We start from the raw sequence: 27,509 nt of genomic DNA, 5'->3' as shown, positions 1-27,509 counted from the left end.
ATGATGTGGACTACCAAAACACTAACATTGTCTGGTCGACTTCTTCGTAGACACGTTTTCTTCGTGTTTTGTTTTGAATGTTCTACAAGACATGAATAAAACGTGTGTTAACATTCTCAATGCTGTGCTAGTCATAATTCGAAAGACGGGAGCTTTAAAATCAGCAAAACGAGCGCTCATACTGAGCGGCAGCTACATGTATTTATGTCCAAAGGAACAGTCACTGCGGCGACTGCAGCCATTATGAAATACAACTGCGAATAAGGACAACCATCAGCCGTAGAATGGGATGAAGACAACGAGAACTTTAGGCGGGCCGGGACACGAACCCGGGATTCCCGCTTGTCGCGAGCGGTAGCATACATGTTCAAAGGAATTTTGCATCGTAACCAGAATAAGACGTGCACTGCAATATCGCATTTATCTGCCGATACCGGGCAAGCGACCTTCAAGCACAACGTCTGACCTGTACGGGAACATACGCAGTAGATGTACGAGTGCAGGTCGTAGACGCGTGGCTGACGACACATGGAAGTTTGAGTCTGGCCGTGAGTCGTGCACGGATAGCCGAATGGTAAGGCGGCCACTCGCGGTAAGGGGGTAATCCGGGTTCGTTCCCCCGTCCGGCACAAATTAACAGTGTCGACATTCTATTCTACAGCTGATGGCTGTCCTTATTCGCAATTGCCAATTCATTTAATATACTGTTGACATTTTTCAAAAAAATAAAACCGCAAGTAGTATGACATGAGAAAAGTGGTTATTCAGTTGCACGTAGATGGAACTAAAGGACTAAAGGGACAGTTGTCACTACATGCTACCGAGGAAGACAGGGCAACAAAAGTTACAGGAATTATTCATCGTCTTGAACTTCTTCGCGTCCTCGGAAACTTCGCTCATCACTTATTTTCAACACACTCATCACTTGTGCCCTATCACTGATTAAGTATCAGAAACTGACAAGAACTCATCTCTAATGTTTCACCTATCCCACCAAAGTCTCCAATATCGTTCTGACGCACGTATGTCGTCCTGTGGAGCCTATGAGGAGGACAGCGTGAAATTATCTACGAATCGATCATTACTGTGAAACTTCCAGTGCAGTGTGTTCACGTTCTGTGTACTGCAACCGACGCCGACAGCAGTGAAACAGAAAAACTGGAAGTGACCAGTCTTAGTCTGTGACGCGATCGTTTTTCGTTTACAGAATGCACCATAATTAATAGCTAAAAGCGACACAGATGAGCGTATACGATATTAGAAGCAAAAACATTCCAATGAACACGGTTCGCAAATGACCCATTAGCGATATAATTGTCAGTATGTGCGTAAGAGCCGTCGCTGACTTCGGTATGTAGTCTTATGCTAGTTAATACAAGTGTATTTGAAACGCAAACGTTTCTGTTAGTCGCCCATCTAATTGGGCTGAAATTTTTGATCATTTGCCCAGAAACATAAAATGTCTGACAGGTAGCTAAGCAAGTTTCAAATCTAACCTAAAATAATTTCTTCTGGGCCATTCCTTCTATTCCATGAACGATTTTTGTTGAAACTAGTAGCCTTGAAAAATCTAGTTTTAAATGTTGTTGCATAAGTAGAATGGAAAAATAATATGTTCGTTAAAGTTAAAACTAATTATGTATAACTTTACCCTTCACTTATTTTCAGCATACTCATCAATTATAGGCTAACGTTGATTAATTGACTGTCAATCGACCCCTTCCACACCATTTCGATACAATAATCGTTGAAATGATCTATGGAACATATAGCTAAAAAACTAAGTAACTAAAGTACAATTTCATATTGTTCGTGAGTCATCATATCAGCAATGTTTCAGAATTAGGGCGTAGTTAGCGTTACTAAGTAAGATAATCTTCCAATAAAACTTGATGGACTGAGTCACCTTCGTTTCCTGCAGAACTGCTTGAGGATTTTGCCGGGTGCAACGCTGGCGAATGTGAGGTGTGCATGATGGGGCATCGAAAAAAATTGATGTTGATGTAAGACGACCACAAACACGCCAATATGCTCCAACAAGGATAGCTCGAGAAAGACCTGTACCTCGGCCTGCAAGACTGCATGACCTTAGTCTTCTGCACACCTCTCTTGTTGACACGTTTGCATAATTGAAGCAACGAACTGTACTGTCTTGTCATATTGTAATTTACGAGACGATACGTGGTTGTTCGAAAGGATTCATAACTCACTGCACCTACGTGTTCAATATTAGATCTAAATGCGATGACGACACGTGGAACGTCTCTTTTAACTGGTATGAGTGTGGAATAAACTGTAGCATGTAATTTGCTGAAGCGGTTTTTATTTCTTTTTATGGTAGGCCATAGATGAAAATTGAGCCCAGTTATATAGATGTGATATTTCACATAGAAATCTACGGCGGTAAAACACTGAATCTCCAACATTGCTGCGGCCGGAAAAAGTTGCTGCTAGAACGGGATCGACGAAGATTGAAGAGAATCGTTCAACGTGACAGAAGTGCAACACTTCCGCAAACTGCTGCAGATTTCAGTGCTGGGCCATCAACAAGTGTCAGCGTGCGAACCATTCAACGAAACATCGTCGATATAGGTTTTCGGAGCCGAAGGCCCATTCATGTACCCTTGATGACTGCACGACACAAAGCTTTACGCCTCGCCTAGACCCGTCAACACCAACACTGGACTGTTGATGACTGGAAACATGTTGCCTGGTCGGACGAGTCTCGTTTCAAATTGTATCCATTGGATGGACGTGTATGAGCATGGAGACAACCTCATGAATCTCTGGACATTGCATGTCAGCTGGGGATTGTTCAAGTTGGTGGTGGCTCTGTAATGATGTGAGACGTGTTCAGTTACAGTGATATGGGACTCCTGATACGTCTAGATATAACTCTGACAGATGACACGTACGAAAGCATCCTGTCTCATCAACTGCATCCATTAATGTCCATTGTGCATTCCGACGAACTTGGACAGTTCCAGCAAGACAATGCGACACCCCACACGCCCAGAATTGCGAGAGAGTGGCTTCAAGATCACTCTTATGAGTTTAAACACTTTCGCTGGCCACCAAAGTCCCCAGACATGAAAATTATTGGGCATATCTGGGATGCCTTGCAACGTGTTGTTCAGAAGAGATCTCCGCCGCTTGTTCTTTTGCGTACTTATGGATAATCCTGCAGGATTCATGGTGTCATTTTCCTCCAACTCTACTTCAGACATTAGTTGAGTCCATGCCACGTCGTGCTGCGGCACTTCTGCGTGCTCGCAGGGGCCCTACACGATATTAGGCAGGTGTACCAGTTCCTTTGGCTCTTCAGTGTAGTATTGAAATGATTTGAGTGTCTGATTATAATCAAAATGAATAAATAATACTGACTATGAACTAATGGAATTAATACTGTTCTAAAGTAGACTGAAAATACTTACAGAGGAATATAATCATTATCACAGTAATTATGAAATAGACTGTAAGTATGCTGTAAGATTGTTAAAAAATACTCATTGGCTTCTTGTGAATTTCTTTATTGTTTCTTTTCATTAGTTGTTTCGGGATTACTGCATCATCTGATGATCTGATACATAAACGTAATCTGCTTTCACATATGGCAGGTCACAAGAGTATTATGACGGTCGTTACAATAAAACAACAGTCAAAAGTAACAAAAAGTAAACCTTTTCTGCTCACGTCTCGTTCCTAATCCATTATGTACGGAAAACATTTCTATGTCTTTCTTACATCAGAGGTTTACATTTTATTACTTTTGACTGTTGTTTGATTGTAATAACAACTATAACACTCTTTTAATCTACCAAATGTAAAAACAAGTTTGTTTACTTATCAGTTCATCAGATGATGGGATACTCCCGAAACGCGTAATGACAACAAGCAGTAAAGAAATTCGGAAGAAACCACTGAATAGTTACAACATTCCTAAAGTCTGTTTTATAATTAATACTGGCAGGAATTGTACTACTGCAGTAGCGGGCACTAATAGTGATGATAATAATAAAAATAATAATAATAATAATAATAATGACAATACTAACAATAGTAATAATGGCAGATAGGAAACGAATTTATAGGTGTACAAAATAGACGTTTTCTGATACAGCAAGTTCTGCAGAAGGCAAATTTAAGGAGACTGCACGAGCTAAGAATACTGGGAACAGAGGAAACTCTGGTTGGAAAGAAGGACTACAAGGCTAACGAGTGCATACAGACACAACGGTAATCCTTATGATTACTTTGGTAGGAATGTCATTAACTGCCTTCTGAAGCTGGAAATGTTATTCAGTTCTCTAACAGAATACGGGATGTTACCCCAGAGTCAGAGTCCAGCTACTGAGTACGACTTTGACAAAGTGGCTGAATGATGGACTGGGACAGAAAGGATTTCACTCTTTTGGGAACGAGTGTTTCTGTCATTTTTTTTTGCATAAAACCGTTAACCCCCCATGAACCATGGACCTTGCCGTTGGTGGGGAGGCTTGCGTGCCTCAGCGATACAGATGGCCGTACTATAGGCGCAACCACAACGGAGGGGTATCTATTGAGAGGCCAGACAAACATGTGGTTCCTGAAGAGGGGCAGCAGCCTTTTCAGTAGTTGCAGGGGCAACAGTCTGGATGATTGACTGATCTGGCCTTGCAACATTAACCAAAACGGCCTAGCTGTGCTGGTGCTGCGAACGGCTGAAAGCAAGGGGAAACTACAGCCGTAATTTATCCCGAGGACATGCAGCTTTACTGTATGATTAAATGATGATGACGTCCTCTTGGGTAAAATATTCCGGAGGTAAAATAGTCCCCCATTCGGATCTCCGGGCGGGGACTACTCAGGACGTTGTTATCAGGAGAAAGAAAACTGGCGTTCTACGGATCGGAGCGTGGAATGTCAGATCCCTTAATCGGGCAGGTAGGTTAGAAAATTTAAAAAGGGAAATGGATAGGTTAAAGTTAGATATAGTGGGAATTAGTGAAGTTCGGTGGCAGGAGGAACAAGACTTTTGGTCAGGTGAATACAGGGTTATAAATACAAAATCAAATAGGGGTAATGCAGGAGTAGGTTTAATAATTAATTGGAAAATAGGAATGCGGGTAAGCTACTACAAACAGCATAGTGAACGCACTATTGTGGCCAAGATAGACACAAAGCCCATGCCTACGACAGTAGTACAAGTTTATATGCCAACTAGCTCTGCAGATGATGAAGAAATTAATGAAATGTATGATGAGATAAAAGAAATTATTCAGGTAGTGAAGAGAGACGAAAATTTAATAGTCATGGGTGACTGGAATTCGTCAGTAGGACAAGGAAGAGAAGGAAACGTATTAGGTGAATATGGACTGGGGCAAAGAAATGAAAGAGGAAGCCGCCTGGTAGAATTTTGCACAGAGCATAACTTAATCATAGCTAACACTAGGTTCAAGAATCATAAAAGAAGGTTGTATACATGTAAGAATCCTGGAGATACTAAAAGGTATCAGATAGATTATATAATGGTAAGACAGAGATTTAGGAACCAGGTTTTAAATTGTAGGACATTTCCAGGGGCAGATGTAGACTCTGACCACAATCTATTGGTTATGACCTGTAGGTTAAAACTGAAGAAGCTGCAAAAAGGTGGGAATTTAAGGACATGGGATCTGGATAAGCTGAAAGAACCAGAGGTTGTACAGAGATTCAAGGAGAGCATAAGGGAACAATTGGCAGCAATGGGGGAAAGAAACACAGTTGAAGAAGAATGGGTAGCTCTGAGGGATGAAGTAGTGAAGGCAGCAGAGGATAAAGTAGGTAAAAAGACATGGGTTGCTAGAAATCCTTGGGTAACAGAAGAAATATTGAATTTAATTGATGAAAGGAGAAAATATAAACATGCAGTAAATGAAGCAGGCAAAAAGGAATACAAACATCTCAAAAATGAGATCGACAGTAAGTGCAAAATGGCTAAGCAGGGATGGCTAGAGGACAAATGTAAGGATGTAGAAGCTTATCTCACTAGGGGTAAGATAGATACTGCCTACAGGAAAATTAAAGAGACCTTTGGAGAGAAGAGAACCACGTGTATGAATATCAAGAGCTCAGATGGCAATCCAGTTCTAAGCAAAGAAGGGAAGGCAGAAAGGTGGAAGGAGTATATAGAAGGTTTATACAAGGGCGATGTACTTGAGTACAATACTGTGGAAATGGAAGAGGAAATAGATGAAGATGAAATGGCAGATATGATACTGCATAAAGACTTTGACAGAGCACTGAAAGACCTGAGTCGAAACAAGGCCCCCGGAGTAGACAACATTCCATTAGAACTACTGACGGCCTTGGGAGAGCCAGTCATGACAAAACTCTACCACCTGGTGAGCAAGATGTATGAGACAGGTGAAATACCCTCAGACTTCAAGAAGAATATAATAATTGCAATCCCAAGGAAAGCAGGTGCTGACAGATGTGAAAATTACCGAACTATCAGTTTAATAAGTCACAGCTGCAAAATACTAACGCGAATTCTTTACAGACTAATGGAAAAACTGGTAGATGCGGACCTCATGGAGGATCAGGTTGGATTCCGTCGAAATGTTGGAACACGTGAGGCAATACTGACCTTACGACTTATCTTAGTAGAAAGATTAAGAAAAGGCAAACCTACGTTTCTAGCATTTGTAGACTTAGAGAAAGCTTTTGACAATGTTGACTGGAATACTCTCTTTCAAATTCTGAAGGTGGCAGGGGTAAAATACAGGGAGCGAAAGGCTATTTACAATTTGTACAGAAACCAGATGGCAGTCATAAGAGTCGAGGGGCATGAAAGGGAAGTAGTAGTTGGGAAAGGAGTGAGACAGGGTTGTAGCCTCTCCCCGATGTTATTCAATCTGTATATTGAGCAAGCAGTAAAGGAAACAAAAGAAAAAATTGGAGTAGGTATTAAAATTCATGGAGAAGAAATAAAAACTTTGAGGTTCGCCGATGACATTGTAATTCTGTCAGAGACGGCAAAGGACTTGGAAGAGCAGTTGAACGGAATGGACAGTGTCTTGAAAATAGGATATAAGATGAACATCAACAAAAGCAAAACGAGGATAATGGAATGTAGTCAAATTAAATCTGTTGATGCTGGGGGAATTAGATTAGGAAATGAGACACTTAAAGTAGTAAAGGAGTTTTGCTATTTAGGAAGTAAAATAACTGATGATGGTCGAAGTAGAGAGGATATAAAATGTAGACTGGCAATGGCAAGGAAAGCGTTTCTCAAGAAGAGAAATTTGTTAACATCGAATATAGATTTATGTATCAGGAAGTCGTTTATGAAAGTATTTGTTTGGAGTGTAGCCATGTATGGAAGTGAAACATGGACAATAGCTAGTTTGGACGAGAAGAGAATAGAAGCTTTCGAAATGTGGTGCTACAGAAGAATGCTGAAGATTAGATGGGTAGATCACGTAACTAATGAGGAGGTATTGAATAGGATTGGGGAGAAGAGAAGTTTGTGGCACAACTTGACTAGAAGAAGGGATCGGTTGGTAGGACATGTTTTGAGGCATCAAGGGATCACAAATTTAGCATTGGAGGGCAGCGTGGAGGGTAAAAATCGTAGAGGGAGACCAAGAGATGAATACACTAAGCAGATTCAGAAGGATGTAGGTTGCAGTAGGTACTGGGAGATGAAGCAGCTTGCACAGGATAGAGTAGCATGGAGAGCTGCATCAAACCAGTCTCAGGACTGAAGACAACAACAACAACAACAAAACCGTTAAGGCCGAGGAGAGATAGAGACAGTGTTCGCTGATAAAACAGTAGAAACCACTGATATTAAAATTGAATAACTTGCACATTAATGAATTTGTATTTAGTTAAGTCTGTTTGTGGAAATTTACTTTTTTCATTAAACGAACATCTAAACCACGCGTCGTGAGTAAATCTTTGAGACTCACTAACTTCTTCGCAGTAGTTACGCCTCACTGTACTGACTGATCTTCTCTAACTAATACCACAAATGATTTCATTCAATCTTGTTATTTTGTTTTGGGTGTGTCTATAGTGTGTAAGTCTTCATACAATCATCTGTGTATACGCGTGCGTTCAAATGGTTCAAATGGCTCTAAGCACTATGGGACTTAACCTCTGCGTCATCAGTCCCCTAGACTTAGAACTACTTAATACTAACTAACCTAAGGACATCACACACATCCATGCCCTTGGCAGGATTCGAACCTGCGATCGTAGCAGTAACGCGGTTCCCGACTGAAGCGCCTAGAACCGTTTGGCCACAGCGGCCGGCCGTGTGTGTGTGTGTGTGTGTGTCTGTGTGTGTGTGTGTGTGTTGTGTGTGTGTGTTAGAGAGTAGTTTGGTGAGTACATACCAAGAACGTTATTGGTAAAGGAAACATACAGCAAGTGTACCATTTCGAAGCCAGAAAGAGTGAGGTGTCATTGTCTCCAGGGAAGAGCAGTTGATGCCTAATCATTCTATTGTTGCCGCAGAGACGTTCGATATTGTGTCATAATGCACGCTTTCGCCCAGGGAAGAGAAAGTTATCTTACTATGTCTCTGTCTAAGTGATTAAGAATTACAAGCTCTGCTAAACTGAATGAACAGTCTAAATTGTGGAGAAATTGTAATGATAGTAAATCGAAGAAAGAAGAATGTAATGAGAAGCAGCAGAAAGAAGAAAAGAGAGAAACTTAATGCTAGAATTGGGAATCACGAAGTAGATGAAGTTAAGGAATTCTGGTATCTAGGCAGCAAAATAATCCATGATGAACGTAAGAGGAGGACATAAAAAGGTCAATGGCACCTTGCCGCGGTTCGGTCGTCTCCCCCAACGGATGTTCGAGTCCTGCGTGGGGCATTGGTGTGAGTGTTGTCCTTAGAGTAAGGCAGTTTAAGTTAGATTAAATAGTGTGCAAGCCTAGGGAACGATGACCTTAGCAGTTTGGTCCCATAGGAACTTACCACAACTTTCCAAATGAAAAGCAGACTAGCACTGGCAAAAGGGGCATTCCTAGTCAGGTGAAGTCTACTAGTATCAAACATTGGTCTTAATTTGAGGAGAAATTTCTGAGAATGTACGAGGGTCATTCCAAAAAAAAATGCACACTATTTTTGTGAAAATACAGTTTTCATTCTGCATGTGTGAAAGTTTTACAGTGTGTGGTTACATCCTTCCGGCTTGTTTTCAAACTTAGTTCAACCTCTTCCCGTGAATGGCGCCGTCACAGCATGTCTTCAAGATGACTGGTACAGTTGACGTTCGTCAGAAGCAATGTGCTGTCATAGAATTCCTGTGCTGTGAAAACGAGACAGTGGGAAACATCCACAAGAGGTTGAAAAAGGTGTATGGAGATGCTGCTGTCGATCGCAGTACAGTTAGTCGGTGGGCAAGCAGGTTACGTGATGAAAGCGGGCACGGCAATATTGAGGTTTGTCCTCGCAGCGGCAGGCCTCGTACTGCACACACTCCGTACAACGTGCAGAGAGTTAACGAATGGGTGACTGCTGACAGATGGATCACAGTGAACGAATTGTCACGCTACGTTGGGACAGGGGAAGGAAGTGTCTGCAGAATACTGAAAGTGTTAGCGTTAAAAAAGGTTTGGGCCAGGTGGGTTCCCAACATGTTGACAGTGGCTCACAAAGAAACAAGAAAAACGGTATGCAGCGAACTTTTGGAACAGTACGAGAATGGTGGAGATGAATTCCTTGGAAGAATTGTGACAGGTAATGAAACATGGCTCCATCATTTTTCACCAGAGACGAAGAGGCAATCAATGGAGTGGCATCATGCAAATTCACCCAAGACAAAAATGTAAAACCACACCTTCTGCTGGAAAAGTTATGGGTACCGTGTTTTTCGATTCCGAAGGACTCTTACGTGTGGACATCATGCCAAGTGGAACCAACATAAATTCTGATGGATATGTGACGAAGCTGAAGTAACTTCAAGCTCGACTGAATCGCGTTCGACCACATCGGCAAAAGCAGGATGTTTTGCTGTTGCACGACAATGCACGACCAAGTGTCAGTCAAAAAATCATGGAAGCGATCACAAAACTCGGATGGACAACACTGAAACACCCGTCTTACAGTCCTGACCTAGCTCCATGTGATTATCATCTCTTTGGGAAACTGAAAGACTGTCTTCGTGGAACAAGGTTTGAAAATGATGACTCCCTTGTGCGCGCTGCCAAACAGTGGCTCCAACTGGTTGGTCCAGATTTAAACCGTGCGGGTATACAGACGCTGGTTCCAAGATGACTAAGGTAGTTGAGAGGGCTAGAAATTATGCGGAGAAATGAAAATATTGTTCCTAAAGGATGTATCTACACACTGTAAAACTTTCAAACATGTAGAATAAAAGATTTATATAAAAAAAATAGTGTGCATTTCTTCTGGAGTGACCCTCGTATATTTGGAGCACAGCGTTGTATGGCAGTGAAACATGGGCTGTGCAAAAACCGGAACAGAAGAGAATCGAAGGATTTGAGAACTTATGCTACAAACAAGTGTTGAAAATTTGGTGGACAGACACGGTAAAAAAAGAAAAAGAAAGAAACTGTCGTGAAGAACAGTGGGTGGTATCTAAACTACGCACTGGTTTTCCATAGAGGAGGCTAAGAGACAGCATGCTCAGTGAGGAGTGAGTGGCGGCTCACCATGCCCTTGTTGTCGCCAGAGTAGAGGTGTCCGTTGTCGACGCAGAAGCGCCACACCTCGTCGTCGTACTCGAGCAGCGTGCCGCGGCTGTCGCCCGTGTTGGGGTCCCAGGCGCGGACGGTGCCGTCGTTGGAGCAGGAGTAGAGCGAGTCGCCGCACAGCGCCAGGTGGTACACCACGCTGGGGTGCGCCTGGAACTCGCGCTCCAGGCTCAGGTCCGGCTTCCACACCTGCCGGCAGCGTCGCCAGAATTACAAGTAGCTACCACACGTCACCTCTTGATGAACTTTCAATTTCCTACACTGTATACTAAAGCCTTCTTAATATAGTTCACGACGAGCACAATTTTATTAAATAAGACTGCATTTTCCACCTTTTCTGTGTTTACCGACACCTGTTCTTCGTTACGTAGCTATTTTTAAATTTTTAATTCATTATCATGTGAAACTTCCTGGCAGATTAAAACTGTGTGCCGGACCGAGACTCGAACTCGGGACCTTGCCCGTGAAGGGAAAAGGTCCCGATTTCGAGTCTCGGATCGGCACACAGTTTTAATCTGCCGGGAAGTTTCATATCAGCGCGCACTCCACTGCACAGTGAAAATTTAATTCTGGAAACATCCCCCAGGCTGTAGCTAAGCCATGCCTCCGCAATATCCTTTCTTCCAGGAGTGCTAGTTCTGCAAGGCTCGCAGGAGAGCTTCTGCGAAGTTTGAAAGGTAGAAGACGAGGTACTGGCGGAATTAAAGCTGTGAGGACGGGGCGTGAGTCGTGCTTGGGTAGCTCAGTTGGTAGAGCACTTGCCTGCGAAAGGCAAAGATCCCGAGTTCGAGTCTCGGTCCGGCACACAGTTTTAATCCGCCAGGAAGCTTCATATCAGCGCACACTCCGCTGCAGAGTGAAAATTTCATTCTCATTATCATGTGTTTAGCACTATAAACATTGCACTAAAGTACCTCACGAAACAGGAGCAGTTAGCTAATATGCATTCACTGCTAAAAAGTATTCATGATAAAATCAGTTTCTCCAGTGCAATCTAAGTAAATGATTGTATTAGCTTTTTAGATGTTAGTATAAAGAAAAAGGATTAGATGCTACGCACAAATTATGATTTTTTTGTAAACTACAGACACAGAAAGCCGTTGTGCCTCTGATAAATATACGGGATGTCTTTCCTAAGAGTCGTCAGCCGCATTTTCTCTAGTGTTTCATCAGATTTCAGTTTAGTTTTCGCATTGCGTAGCTGTAGTCAACCCAGACAAATACTGCTCGGCACCTGTTTCACGCGACGCCCATTGTTGACGGAAAGTGTCGGTTATTTTTCGGGTTACAAACAAAATGGTTTTTAAAGTGGAATTTTACGTGCCCGTTCGATAGAGTAGTCCCAGATTACTATAGTGCGATATTTATTTTATCGATATGTAATAACAGGGAGGGCAAAACACGGAGAATAAACAACAGTCCAGTTGTGACTCAGTGGCCCTGCATGTTTGGCGGAAGCAGCCAGCGTGGGCCAGGACAGTGCTGTCGGTGCTGGACTCTTGATTATTCTTCGTGTTTTACTATCCTTGTTATCGATAAAACCAATATCGCAGAAGACTAATTTGAGACCGCTCCGTCGAATGGGCACGTAAATTTACGATTTGTAATGGGGAAGAAGCCGACGCTTTCCATCGAAGCTGGTGTCGTGAGAGAGACGGAATGAGCAATTTTTGATGGGCTGACTCTAGCTACACAATGCAAGAACCCAATTGCAAATATCTGATGAAACACCAGAGAAAATGCGCCTGACGACTCTTAGGGGGGAGACACTGCACATGCAACTGATCCTAAATGCTGTTTATGATTTTATTTAGTACAAACAATCGATTGCACTAGTATTAACATATTTACAAAAATTACTCTGATACGTATGAGCACTATTTTTGTGTTTCTATTTCGGTAGTCTGGAGATTCAGAGAACAAGGGAGTAATGGTATGAATATTTACCGACGCCTTTGAGGCACTCGTCTTCAGAGCTGATTTTGTGTTCAGCTAACATGTGTCGCTTGTAGATTTACTCCTCTGATATCTACTGATTAGAAAACGGCAAATTCGATTCACAGTAACATTTCCTACAATATAAGGTATAAAATTAACACAGAAATCATTTGTCAACATAGTTAAACACAGTTTTCTTCCGCGCCGTGCGTGTAAACAAATAAGTTGTCGCAATTCAGTTCCTTGTAGCATCTAATTTGATTGATTATATAATGAGAAATGTTTCTTCTAATGGAGAATGAACATTGCAGATAATATTGTTTCACAAATTATCTCGAAAATGTTAGCTACTGAGATAATACAAATTATTTCCCCTGACTGTGCACACATAGGATCATTACCGAAAACTTAAAACGTGACGAAAACTGTTTATGCTCACACATGAGTGTAATAGGCATATTATTTACTGATTCATGATTGATTTTTATAGTTAGAGGGATCATACAGACTTTTGTGACTCTTTATTTTAGATCTATAAGAACGACTTCTGAGAGATTCCGTGGCAGATTAAATTCTAGCTGATTGTTTAAGGTACTGCTGATAAGAGGTTACACAAGAGCACGCAGAAGATTCTGACTTTGGAGAAATCTCTGGTGCAGATTTTGTAGCTATTGTTTCTGTGGTTTCAGAGACTACTACATTAACTGATGGTAGTCTGGATAGCACAGCGTCAAATGAACCGGGAGGTGAAACTTCTAGTGCAAATGCAGCAGGTAAGGTAGACTGTCTACCTGTCCTCGAAGAAGCATTTCATGAAATTTGTGAAAGCGACTCCGATACTGAACTGGCTGAAAATGTAGATTTTATCATGGGCTAAGGTTGATAGTGAACCCAAGTCCTTTGGGAAATGTCTTCCTTCTGAGGGCATATCTTTACTAGCAGAAGTTGACATTGCTAATTTCCTGCAGAATTTATCAAGCTTTTTCGGCACAGATTTTGTGCTCCTGATTCATTGGTGTGAATGTTTATTCCTCACAACGCATGGTAGGCTTATAAATACGTAATAAATTTAGTGTTATTATTAATTGCTATTGCCAAAGAGTACACACTGACGTGTGTTTCACTGTTATGGTGTGTAACACATTTTATCATTTACAGGGTTAAGCAGTGACGAATCATGCCCATAAAAGGCATATTTTCACACAATGAAAGAGACTGTTAAAAGTTGATGAGGACTAGGTTAACAGAGAAACAGCAATTCTAAAAATTTTAGGCAAAGTGGACGGTGTTGGACCGAAAACAATTAAAGAAACGAATAAAAATAAATTGAAAATTAAAAATCAGCCTCCAATCGGATTAATTGTAAAGGTAAATAGTTAAACGAAAGACTAAATACGCAGTGCGCTCCATATTACCTTCAGATTTCTAGCAAAATAGACCACTATAAAAAAATGGGTTTCGCACTAGGAAAGGTGACAAAGATACTTTGGACATAGCCACCCATAAAACGGAACCGTTAAATGAATCGGTAATATAGAACATTGGTCGTGACGGTTGTGATATAACATCCACATCGGGCAAACCAGGAGAAAAATTCGGGTTAATTTTAAAGAACACTGCAAACCTAACGATAATAAGGGCTTTCCCGCTGTACATTATAAATAACAAACATACGTCCCGAAACATTAACGACAGGTTTTAAATCCTTCATCATAATGTAATATCTCTTTATATTCTACTAATTATCCCTGCACAATTCTATAAGTGAATTACGTTTCCTACTTGACCATCTACATACTCGCAGAATCGATGCGCAAAGTAGTACAGTACTATTACTATTCCATGAGCGCATAATTACTCTTTGTAATATTCTCTCTGGTGTGCTGAGAGGACTTCTAGGATCATCTCCGTGCCGAATTTCCGCATTGAATAATTGTAATTTTGCTATGGAGATTACTGGAAGAAAGAGATTGAAAATATATTGTATGCTAATCAAGAAAATATATACTGAGTATTTACATCAAAGGTGTATAAGGAATTTCATTATATATGTATTCTCTAATTGGAAATTTGCACGGAGGTGTCGTTTCGTTGGTAATCAGAAGCGAACTTCCGATGAATTGGAAACGAACCTGCAATTATTAGATCCAAGAGCCCCATTATTTCATCGGATAATTAAGCTCTATCAAAGCAAACTTTCCGCTTCATCTGAGGTTTCCCGACTGACTACGCAACGCAAGAAAACCAAGACATTTTATTTATACAGGACAGCAGATTGCTTTGAATCATCTAGACTGCGGACAAGGAGAGCCATCGTCCGATTCTGGTTAAACAAGTAAAGCTTTATTATAACTTTCTTGAGCGACTGTGATGACTATGATATGGCTGCTTATGAATGAGATCATTAATAAAATACTAATAACTAACTTTCCTCTTCACCAGTAACCAATATAAACACAATATTAATTAAAATTATAATATAAAGAGAGAGAAGACAATGAAAATGCTGGGAGATATCGAAGTTTATAGTTATTGTAACGATTATATATATAGCTCGCTTAACAACTGGTAATAAGCACTCAATAAACTGAAAATAACTGCACTATACAAAGAAGTGCTAAATGAAGTAATTTTGACAACTTACATAAGGAATTGCAGTTAGCCTGCAAACTGAAAAACGAGCAGCGCTTCTGGTGGGGGAAGTTACCTTCCCCGGAAGATCGCTGCCGTAAATGATGACTAAGTATGAATTTACCCTCTGGCAGTGTAGAAGAGGGCGCACGGATTTACGTAGTCTCCACCCATAGACGTTCCTTGCGTTAGTGTTATTAGTGACTCATGTATTGTTAATGCACTTTATGGAAAATTAGCAGCCATGCCCCCCGCCCCTCCCAGCCAGCATGTCTACCCACTGCGTCGCCAGTTACTTATACGGCTCGCTGTGAAAGGACGCGCTACTTTGTGAAGCACCCTGGAGTTGCTTCTTGTAATTTAGTGAGGTGGATAAGAGTGGGGAATCACCTGCTCACTCTTCTGTTTGCAGAGCCATGAAGGTGGGAAGCGCATAACCACAATCCAGCGATCTACCTTATCCCGTGCCTCTTTCTACCCTCCACCCATGCCTCCTCAACGCCCTTACAACCCAAGAACACAATCTATCCTTTAACACTGCTCTACTGCACGTAGAAAGATTAAATCATTAATGTAATAATCTGCGATTTTTCGTTTCCGTGCAACAAGGAAACTATAGGACTTTCTTGTTTTAAATAGACTGTAGTTTAATATAGAACTGGAAAAATTTTCGCTAGAAGCAGCGGTTTTTGATTTATTCAAGAAAAACATAAAAAGTGAACCTTAAGAAGGAGAAGGAGGAGGAGATTAGTGTGTAACCTTCCGTCGACAACGAGGTCATTAGAGATGGAGTACAAGTTTGGATAAGGGAAGGATGGGGAAGGAAATCGATTGTGCCCTTTCAAGGGAACCATCCCGACATTTGCCGGAAGCGATTTAGGGAAATGACGGATAACCTAAATTTGGATGGCTGGACGCGGGTTTGAACCCGAATGCGAGTCCAGCGAAGTGAACGTTAAACGTCCCCGCACCTCCACGCTCATAGCCCATCAGTCACGATTTTTAGTGTGTTGTTCATGGTACTCCTTCCTATCACTGAACAAAAATTTGCAGCTACACCAATTTTCCCCCTATTCGAACTATTTTGGTCTTCCTTGACTGGTTCAGTAGGATCATAATTAACTAGGTTACTAGATACCATACAATCTCAAGACACACTACCGCGACCGTTCTCACAGTTCGACACCCCACAGGGCCCATTAATGTGGATTTCGTAATATCGGCACAATCCTTAATTCATATACAGAATATATCGTCAGGACATAATTCACACTTTCGCCGTGAATGAATTTATGACGATTACCACTCTCCTGCCACTGAACAAAAATTTGCACCTACATAATTTTTTCCTTTGTTCGCAGTTTTTTGCTCTTCTTTAACAGGGCTAGTAGGCTGCATAATTAACTGGGCTACCAGACACATTACAATCCAAAAATGCAATGCCGCGAACGTTCTCAGATTTCGACGTGCCAAAGAGCCAGTTAATGCGAATTGAAGATTAATAGAAGACAATAAACGAACTTGTTTGAGCCGCAAAAGATCATACACTTCCAGAAAACATTAGCGTTTTCCGCGAAGAAGTAACAGATGACGCATCTCGTTGACTCTACCGACTGCAATGGTGTCCTCTCCATTATTTTCGGTTTTACTCAACGCGAAGTTGAATTTAATCCCACATCACATTGCAGATCCGTGGAACAAGTTGCTGGAATACCTGTAGGTGGAAATTCTGTAGCTGATTTCTACATCAAACGCACTGTCCAGTCTCATTAATGTGACCACTTGTTAGAACTGAGTAGCCACCTTTTGCAGCGCGACCACTCAGAGGCGTGCAGAAAGAGAGTCAGTGAGGCTCTCGAAGATACCGACATGGATGTGAAGCTGTGCCGATTCCAGTCTTCTGGCCAGCTGCGCCAGGTTTCTCTGTTGAGGATCCATGCCGACTCCAGCGCCTTGGCCAGCTGCGCCAGGTTTCTCTGTTGAGGATCCATGCCGACTCCAGCGCCTTGGCCAGCTGCGCCAGGTTTCTCTGTTGAGGATCCATGCCGCGAACAGCCCGATCGAGGTGGTCGCACGGAGTCTCGATTGGATTCAAATCCGGAGAGTTTGGTGGCCAGGGGAGTACAGTAAACTCATGCTGCAGTTCGTCGAACCACACAATACACAGCGAGCTGTGTGAGAGGTCACATTGTCCTGCTGGTAGATGCCTTCGTGCTGATAAAGAAAACAAGTTGCATGTTGGGGTGGAAGTGGTCCCCAAGAATAGAAGAATACCTGTGTTGATCCATTGAGTATTTCGAAATTAAGAGATCACCCAGGGAATGCTCCCACCTCCGGCCTGGACCATTTCGACATTTGTTGTGGTATGTTTGCTATCTGTCCGACGGAGCATACAACGTGATCCGTCTGAAAAGGCCGCCTGTCGACACTTGCGGTACTGGCATGCAAATTCCAGCCTTTGCCGCCTATGAACAGCCGTCAGCATGGGCCCAACGGACCATGCGCTTGGTGCGGAGGCTCAGACGCAAAAACGTTCGCTTAACGATCGTTGAGGAGACACTGTTGGTAGCCTCTTGGTTCATCTGGGCGGTCAGTTGCTCAACAGTGGACGTCTATTCGCCAGAACACATTTCCGCAGCCGTCGTTCAGCTCTGTCATTTATGGCTCATGGTGCACACTATTTGCCTCAGTGGCATTTCGCCATGCACGGTATACTTTAGCAACAGCGGCACGCGAACCATTTATAAACTTAGCCGTGTCGGGTATGCTCCCACCCTTCGCTCGACAGTCAATAATCACCCCCTTGTGGAAGTCAGATAAATTACTCTATTTCCGCATTGCGGCAACGACTGCATTTACGAGGGCTATCCACAAAGTACATTACGTTTTGCAATTAAAAATAAACAAAGTATTGGAATAATTTTTTATTATATACAGATGAAAGCCCCACTTAAATTCTACTTTTCTACATAGTTGCCATTTAAATTGAGTCACTTATCGTAGCGATGGACGAGCTTGCAAATTCGTTCGTCGTAAAATTCGGCCGCCTGCGCCTTCAACCACTTGGTTACCTCTTCTTGAAGCTGTGTGTCGTCATCAAAATGCTGCATAGCCAACCACTTCTTCATTGCTGGGAATAAGTGGAAGTCGCTCGGTGCCAGGTCGGTACTGTACGGCGGATGAGGAAACAACTCCCACTTAAAAGATTCGAGAACTTCACGAGTGGCATTTGCCGTGTGGGCCCGGCCGTTGTCGTGAGTCCCAACTTTCCCCTGCGCTTGTTTTGTATTGCTCTTATGAGGTTGTGCAGAGTTTGGCAGTACCTTTGAGAGTTTATTGTAGTGCCTCTTTCCAGAAAATCCACAAAAATCACACCTTTTCTGTCCCAAAAGACAGTCGCCATCACCTTCGTTGCCAACATTGTCTGCATGCATTTCTTGGGTTTTGGGGGGGGGGGGGGGGATTGTGTGCCCCCGCTGCATTGACTGCAATTTTGGCTCGCAGTTCACATGCTTAATCCATGTTTCGTCACCAGTAACGATGCGGTCGAGTAATGAGTCGCCATCTTTCTCGCAAGCGTCCAAAAACGTTAACGCTGCACCCATTCGCTGATTTTTGTGAATCTCTGTCAAGATTTTTGGTACCCCTCTTGCACAAAACACGCTCTTCGGTAATGATTTCGCGCAACAAACTTCGTGAAATTTGTGGAAAACTCATAGAGAGTTCCGTTATTGTGAAATTACGATTTTCACGGACCGCGGCATCGACTTTTTCGACAAGTTCGGCAGTCACTATGCTGGGTCTTCCACTTCGCTCATCGTCGTGAAAGTTAGTTCGGCCATTTTTAAATTTTATGACCCATTGACGCAGTTGTCCCCATAAACTTCACAAAGCTGCCGATAATTTCTATCGGTGTACAGTTTTTTGCAGTGAGAAACCATATTACAGCACGCATCTTAAAGTTCGTGGCATTTTCAATTAACGCTGACATTTCAAACTGTCACAGTAACTCAACGGAGTACAGCATGAACCTCTCACTAGCACGGCAGGATGCCGACTGAGCGGCGGTATGCTATGACACCAAGATGGCCGCGCTAGCTCCGCCCCTAATGGACACAAACGAAAACGTAACGTACTTTGTGGATAGCCCTCGTATAAGAACGTAGGCTTCCGCGGCCGGTGTCATACTGATTATAATTTTTCTGGGTATTGTGCCACATCATTGCTAAGAACTAACAACAATTCGGCAGAAACGTCGGTTTTAGTTTATTATTGTTGTTAGTTTTTAGCACTGACGCGGCATAATACCCATAAGAATTTTAATCACCACAACGACTGCATTGTTTTCCGCGTCCCCTCGACACGCTTTATATGTCGTCCACTGCTAGTGTTGCCAACAGCCGTCTGCGAGTGGTTATTTCAAGTTGGCGTCGAACATAGGCGGTGGCCGCATTAACGTGACAGGACCGTGTGTTTGCTTGCAAATATACACGATGAACAGTGGGGCATGGCTGGGGCGAACGAGACATATTATGAGCCCTATACCGTATGTCACAGCAAGTGATACAATATGTCTCGCCATTTGCAGCGACCGTCTCCAGCGGGGAGCTTGTTACTGTCTCAGGTCAGTTTGATACCCTAATGCTGTACGTTTAAATAGACTCATGCTCTCTATAACAAATTACAAAGTTAAGGAATTTACTGGGTACATTTTCACTGACATTTTGATTTCTCTCCTGGCCCCTGAAGTAGCCGAGCGTTCGCCTAGCAACTAGTGTGATGTGAAATATTCGTTACGGGACCCGTATTTAACGTGGGCCCTGGGCATAGCATGACGACGGCAGCGAGAGGACTAGCGGTGAGCTACCAGTCTCACTATGCACTTCCGGTCAGGAGTTCATCTTGGAAAACAGTCGCCGCCTCACACAAGCCACACCCCGTGCGCTTCCTGACGTCGTTGCTGGGAGACGCCCGCTAGGCGGCAGTTTTTCTTCTCTTCTTCTTGCTCTTTCTGCTGGTCAGAGTTTAACGTCTCGCTGACAGCACTACGGCATTGCGCAGAGAGGCTGCAGTTGGCAAGCGGTTGGCAGCGTGCCCCTCTCCTCTCGGAATAGTCTGCCGCTCTCTCATCCGTTACAGGCCGTTCGGCGTGGCGCTCTGCTTACGTACACACTCACTCGCTTCTCTTCTAGAACCGTGTGTGCTCACATCAGACAGGTCAAGTAGTGTACTCCAGCAGTTACTACGAAGGCTATTTATTTTCCAACCTCCGATCGGGCGAGAAATAGAAACCACAGAGAAAATTTAAAAAAAAGTTTCATTTGTAAAATTTAACTTCACCTTCCGGCTACTTCTACACATTGAGGCCGCTTCGACTTAGACATTTGTCACGTGGTACCAACTCTCCCTCGTCATGGAGGGCAGGCTGCCTGTGACTTCCACCATTTCCCTACGCTCATCCGCAGCTCGTTGTCTGTGCCAAATGCTGTCCTCATAGCCGGCGGTTCATGTGAGCGAAGAGATGAAAATCCGGGCTGTGTGGTGGATGATCAAACACTTGTCGTCAAAAACGCCGCAAGAGCTCACGAAGAAGAAAACGCATGATATATGCGTTATGTGGGCTGCATGAAATGAGGCGAGACCCCTCAAGAAGATCTTACATTTTACAGGAGAGATTGCTATCGTGTTTACGTGTTCACTGTACGCCCAAAACTCAAAAGTTCAACTTGACGTGATAGACGGGCATACTAGAGACACTGTGCAACACATCTGCTCAAAGGTTCACCACACGCTCGCTGTGGTTTTAATTTCGCGACCCATCTAAAGTCGGAAAAAAGGGCCCTAGTAGCCGGCCGGTGTGGCCGTGCGGTTCTAGGCGCTTCAGTCTGGAACCGCGTGACCGCTACGGTCGCAGGTTCGAATCCTGCCTCGGGCATGGATGTGTGTAATGTCCATAGGTTAGTTAGGTTTAAGTTCTAGGGGACTGATGACCACAGACGTTAAGTCTCATAGTGCTCAGAGCCATTTGAAGCAAGGGCCCTAGTAGAAATCTGAGTGGCCAAAAGTTACGGGAAGGGTTGTCCTACTCGAAGATGTACTACCATGTACGTCACCCGAATGTTGCAGCTGGGTCTATGGATGGCCCGACGATACAGACGATAGCTGATCAGCCTGTTACAAACTAGTGAATGGTGTTCAGAGCAGCACGTCGCGAGTTGACCGGCTTAGAATGCAACGTGATAATCGCTGCACAATGCATGGATCATAGGATATAAGAGATAACACAGGAATCCAGGGTTCAATAACTCATCAGTGTCCAGAATCGCTCTTCAGTATTACGGGAACTCAGAAGCAAAGGAGTTTTTTTCGACAGGACGTTGCGACATCTCCGAAGAGCCATATGAAGCGATAGAAGGTGCACTGTGAATCAGATCGTCGTCGATTTAGACGTGGGCGTCAGCAACCTTTTTCTATCAGGTCTGTGTGGAGAAAAATGCTCCGTTTGGCTTCAGAACCACACAAGACTTTTGGTTGGTCATGGCATTACAAACATTAGTCATATGCGTGTAATAACTTTCCAGGGCTAATACCACTTCGCCGGCCGGGCTGGCCGAGCGATTCTAGGCGCTACAATCTGAAACCGCACGACCGCTACGGTCGCAAGTTCGAATCCTGCCTCGGGCATGGATATGTGTGATGTCCTTAAGTTAGTTAGGTTTAAGTAGTTCTAAGTTCTAGGGTACTGATGAGCTCAGAAGTTAAGTTCCATAGTGCTCAGAGCCAATACCACTTTCGTTACACCTGTAGATAAGAAAATTAAGAATTACACTGTCATTTCTTTTAAAGGGTCTATAAATGGTAATTTCGCAGGTTTGTTGGAAACACTACATGCAACTGTTGCATGAGGTGAACACCTCTGTGGACTGAAAACCTCTAGTTCGTCAACCTGTCAGATTCCTAAGAAGCTAGTCTGGAGGGGAATTTAGAACAAACTGAAAATAGACGAAAGGTTTGTGTCCGATGGGCTCAACTAGCAAAAGCAAAACACAAAGATCCTCTAGTGGCTTTGCAGACAAACATAAAAAGAGGGATGACAAACCTGTTGGAGAAACAGAGTTTCGCGAGTGAATATTAAAGATGTACTGAGTCACCGAATTCAGCTAACTCCAACAAATATAATATCGCTAGACATGGACAAGTTCAGAAGGCTCAAAGTGCACACAGAGACTCTTAAAATTATCCCAAGATTTCTTTTTCAATCTACGCAGTAACTTTCGCACGAAGGTATTCTGCAAAATATTAATACATGTTTAAGCGCTAAGGTGGATGTCGAAGTAATACAGAGAGTGTTAGGGCCGGTTTCTAAGTTCCATATTAGTATAGCAGACTTTATAATTTATTGCTATTTAAATGTGTGCTTCAGTACACAAACACACACACACACACACACACACACACACACACACACACACACGCACACACACGGTAAAATGATATACAAAGTAAAGGCAGACAGGGAAAAGTTATGCTCTCTCTCTCTCTCTCTCTCTCTCTCTCACACACACACACACACACACACACACACAAAGTGACTCACTGAAGCAGGTGTAGTCACTTCTCAAGATGACAAGTTTGCGTCTTTGTAACTGCTTTAGAGGATAATGATCTACCTATAATACATCTTCCACAAGAATCCCAAACACGTTAAATATTACTCTCTTGTAAGTACTATACTAGTTATGTTGCTCTAATTTTGTAAAATATCATACATCACTCTCACGATGGAAAATGAATTTCAAGTTATATCAACATACTCTAAAATCCCATTATTTCTGTATACGCTGTTTGCCTTTGAAACTGCATGTAAACATATAAATATGTTGTAGGTCCATACATTCGAAAGTATTGATTGCTGTTCACATCAGTCTCATTCCATTGTTTACGTGCGTTTCGGTCACAAATGTTACGTCTGTCCATCACCTATGCAATCTGCACAGTCTCCGTTCGAATGCTGGAGTATCTGTCTATATTCCTTAGAGAAGAATAGGTGATCTTATTCAGTGTGAATCAAGTTGTTCCTCCCTCCAATACCTTCGGGATTAGCGGTAAGCTGTCTTGAATGTGATCCATGTAATGGAGCAACATGCATGAAAAAAACTTACTCAAACACCACAGACGACTAATTGGGCTGATATCGGTTATTAACAAGCTTCACAAGCTACGAAAGCTTTTTGCTGCTGACATCAGAAAGCTTTGCCAGGTAGTTCTATCTTGACATTTAATTTCGCAGTTTAGAGCTTGTAAGTTCAAATGGTTCAAATGGCTTTGAGCACTATGCGACTTAACCTCTGAGGTCATCAGTCGCCTAGAACTTAGATCTAATTAAACCTAACTAACCTAGGGACATCACACACATCCATGCCCAAGACAGGATTCGAACCTGCAACCGTAGCGGTCGCTCGGTTCCAGACTGTAGCACCTAGAACCGCACCGCCACTCCGGCCGGCAGAGCTTGTAAGATTTTCGTATCTTCTCTTAAGTAAAATAGTCTTGGTCTTCGACGAGGTCTTCTTCCATGAGGGTATTGTAAATATACGTGATAGATTTTCCTTTACTCTAGAGCTAGGTGTGTGTGTAATCCCTATACGTCTTGAAGTTTTAATTTTGGATGCAATACCTGATTCTCCTTAAAGATAACATATTTCTTACATTGCTAAAATTCTCTGTTCCACCGTGTCCTTATCTCTAATTCCATTATATATGTTCTTCAACGTTTTTCTTTGAAAGAGTCTTAATTTTGCTTCTTATTTTGTTATTAATATCAGTACCGTTATAAATACTCCTAAAGGCTCTGTAAACTGCATGATATCCTGTTGGTATTTGCAAGGATCGTTCAAGTCCTGCTGCATTTCTACTGCCTACTTTGTTGGGCCATGGGGGATTTAATCTAGAGTTGTTTGTACAAGATGATGTCTTCATATTTTCGAAATACTTTTCGTTATGTGATCGAAAATCGACAGTAGCGAAATTTTTGACATTTTCGGACACTCTTATTAAATTTCCTGGTCATCTTCTATCGTACTAATTGATCGTCATGACACAGATTCCGGTAGGTCGTGTTACTCGCACACAACGCCATTTTTCATGCTGTAGAATGCTACATGTATTGAACAAAGAGGTACTTCCTGGAAGAAAGACGTCTTGTTTTATTGAGAAAAGACGGTAAGACTATGTCGTCAACTACATTAAACATCATCGACCAAAAGTCTTATACGTTGTTTTTGAATAGCTGACTACAGACAATGAAAACAAGTTACCGTCTGAAAAGGCGAGTCCCGTCCTTACTGGTAAGCGGCGGACGTCTGAATCCGTAGAATTTACTGTACACCCCTCCTCAGACTCTACGCGCAGTTAACTTCTTGAATATAAGAGACTAAGGGTGTTCTTAACATTGTGATCTAAAAACAGATAACTCAATAGGTTTTGTGAAACATCGTGAAAGTACCTCAACGGTCTGAATTGCACATATGCAAGAGTGCTGTTTGTTATGCGTCCAAATCAAGTGCGTGTTTTTGGAAAGTTGTCTTCTGTTGCCGTACAGCACAACAACAAGACAGTGTTATATACCACCACACCCCTTTTTCAACGCAAAAGAGTGTGGGGTGGGGGGGAGAACAGCTTTGAAGTTTCGTTTCGTGGATGGAGGTGCAGCTTCTTCCACCCTAATATTAAGCCGTGGTGATTAGCTTCTGTTACCAGTTGCACTAGCGACACATTATTTTCAAATGCGAATTCCGTCACTGAAACTGAACATCAGATGGCTATAACGAGTCAAATCACATAAGATAATGTAAACATGTCTGCGAAGTTAGAGTGATGGGATTCAAATCGGGAATGGAACTGGAATGTACTTGTTGGGCGTCAAATACACACACCAAAAAAGTTCTGCATCACCTCGGTTCCGAAGCTGTACAGAAAATTGGATTAGAGAGCAACATAAACATAATTTCCTCCCTTTCTATTGCTCATGAAAACGATACACTACATGTTGTACCACCATACAGCGAGACCTTCAGAGGTGGTGGTCCAGATTGCTGTACATATCGGTATCTCTAATAACCAGTAGTACGTTCTATCGCATTGATGAATGCCTGTATTCGTCATGGCATACTATTCGTAAGTTAATCAAGTCACTGTTGGTCCAGATTGTCCCACTCGTCAACGGCGATTCGGCGTAGACTCCTCAGAGTGGTTGGTAGGCCATGTCTTCTATAAACTTTTCAATCGGTCTCAGGCATGTTCGATACGGTTCATATCTGAAGAACATGCTGGCCACTCTAGTCGATCGATTGTCGTTATCCTGAAGGTAGTCATTCACAAGATGTGCACTATGGGGGCACGAGTTGTCGTCCATGAAGACGAATGCCTCACCAATATGCTGCCAATATGGTTGCACTATCGGTCGAAGTATGGCATTCACGTATAGTACAGCTGTTACGGTGCCTTCTATGACCACCAGCGGCGTATGTGGCCCCTCAAAATGCCACCCCAAAACAGCAGGGAACCTCCACCTTGCTGTACTCGAAGGACAGTATGTCTAAGTCGTTCACCCCGACCGGGTTGCCTCCACAAACGTCTCTGGCGATTGTCTGGTTGAAGGCATATGAGACAGTCATCGGTGAAGAGAACGTGATGCCAATCCTGAGCGGTCCGTTCGGCATGTTATTGGGTCCAACTGTACCGCGCTGCATTGTGTCGTGGTTGGAAAGATGGACCTCGCCGTGGACGTCGGGAGTGAAGTTGCTCATCATGCAGCCTATTGCGCACAGTTTGAGTAGTAACACGACCTCCTGTGGCTGCACGAAAAGCATTATTGAACATGGTGGCGTAGCTGTCAGGGTTCCTCCGAGCCATAATCGGTAGGTAGCGGTGATACATTGTAGTAGTAACCTTGGGCTGCTGGAGCGAGGCATGTCATCGACAGTTCCTGTCTCTCTGCATCTCCTTCATGTCCGAACAACATCGCTTTGGTTCACTCCGAGACGCCTGGACACTGCCCTTGTTGAGAGCCCTTCCTGGCATAAAGTAACTATGCGGAAGAAATAGAACCGCGGTTTTTGCCGTCTATGCACGGTTGAACTACAGACAACACGAGCCGTGTACCTCCTTCCTGGTGAAATGACTGGAACTGATCGGCTGTCAGACCCCGTCCAACAGGCGCTGCTCATGCATGGTAGTTTACATCTTTGGGTGGGTTTAATGTCATCTCTGAACAGTCAAAGGGACTGTGTCTGTGATACAATATCCACAGTCAACGTCTATCTTCAGGAGTTCTGGGAACTGGGGTGATGCCACACCTTTTTTGATGTGTGTAGATGTACAGTTTAATAGCTTTTCAGGGAAAAAGATATGTGTACAAGACAGGCTAGCACTGATTGCCTATAACATCAGTCTTTGGGCTGATGAGTACAACTACAACCATTAACTTACTCTTCTATAAACTATAAGCATACGATGTCATTTATGAACTCCACGAATTTTGCGATATATAAAATACACTGCCCTGCAAGTCTTAAGGACTAAATAAATAAAGTACCATTACGTTACAAATATCCAGTGGAAAGTGCGGGACGTTTTGTCAGAGGTCTCCTAGTCATGCACAGAGGGCTGGACATTACATGGCGTGAGCTTAAAATGACTACATGGGATGGCCCCGCAATCGTACCAGTTGAAAGGACAGGAAAACGCACTGTGTGCCAGTCGGCTAGTATTTTCGGTGCACTGTGGAGGTAGTCTCATTAAAACACGGCCAGGAGCAACATCTGGATGACCTCACAAAGCTTCAGGTGCAAGGGGAGCTTTCCAAATCGCAGGTACTGCTGCTCGAAGGAGAAAAGGTAGTCCACCAAGGTCAACTATACCAGCAGATGACCACGACATTGTGCAACAGGCAAAAAGACTCACACATCAAACAGTGGGTGTAAGTGCAACCACATTTAACAGGAGTCTTTGCCCGACGACCACTACGTTGTGTTCCATTGACAATTGCACATCGTTAGCATCGTTTTCGGTGATGCCAAGCGTATAGGGACTGGGCCACCTGGTAGCGAAACCGCGTTTTCTTGGTGGATGAGAACAGATTCAGTCTGAGTAGTCATCCTGGATGCATCCTAATATGGCGGAGGGTTGCACGGCAGTGCCGTCATCCAGATCTTTGAACACGGTACCCTCACCAGTCAACG

The 27,509-nt window shown here is 43.1% G+C and overlaps 1 protein-coding gene across 1 annotated transcript in view; it reads right to left on the bottom strand.

Moving 5' to 3' along the window:
- LOC126268239 (myosin heavy chain kinase B) overlaps nt 1–27,509 on the bottom strand; it is a 73,883-nt gene that overhangs the window by 32,047 nt on the left and 14,327 nt on the right. The window contains exon 2 of the mRNA XM_049973895.1: nt 10,657–10,887. Within this exon, the coding sequence (XP_049829852.1) occupies nt 10,657–10,887 (231 nt within the window). The remainder of the gene's footprint in view (nt 1–10,656; nt 10,888–27,509) is intronic.

The sequence above is a fragment of the Schistocerca gregaria genome, chromosome 1, assembly GCF_023897955.1.
Source record: "Schistocerca gregaria isolate iqSchGreg1 chromosome 1, iqSchGreg1.2, whole genome shotgun sequence".
Lineage (NCBI taxonomy): Eukaryota > Metazoa > Arthropoda > Insecta > Orthoptera > Acrididae > Schistocerca > Schistocerca gregaria.
This window is presented reverse-complemented; position numbering and strand designations above follow the sequence as displayed.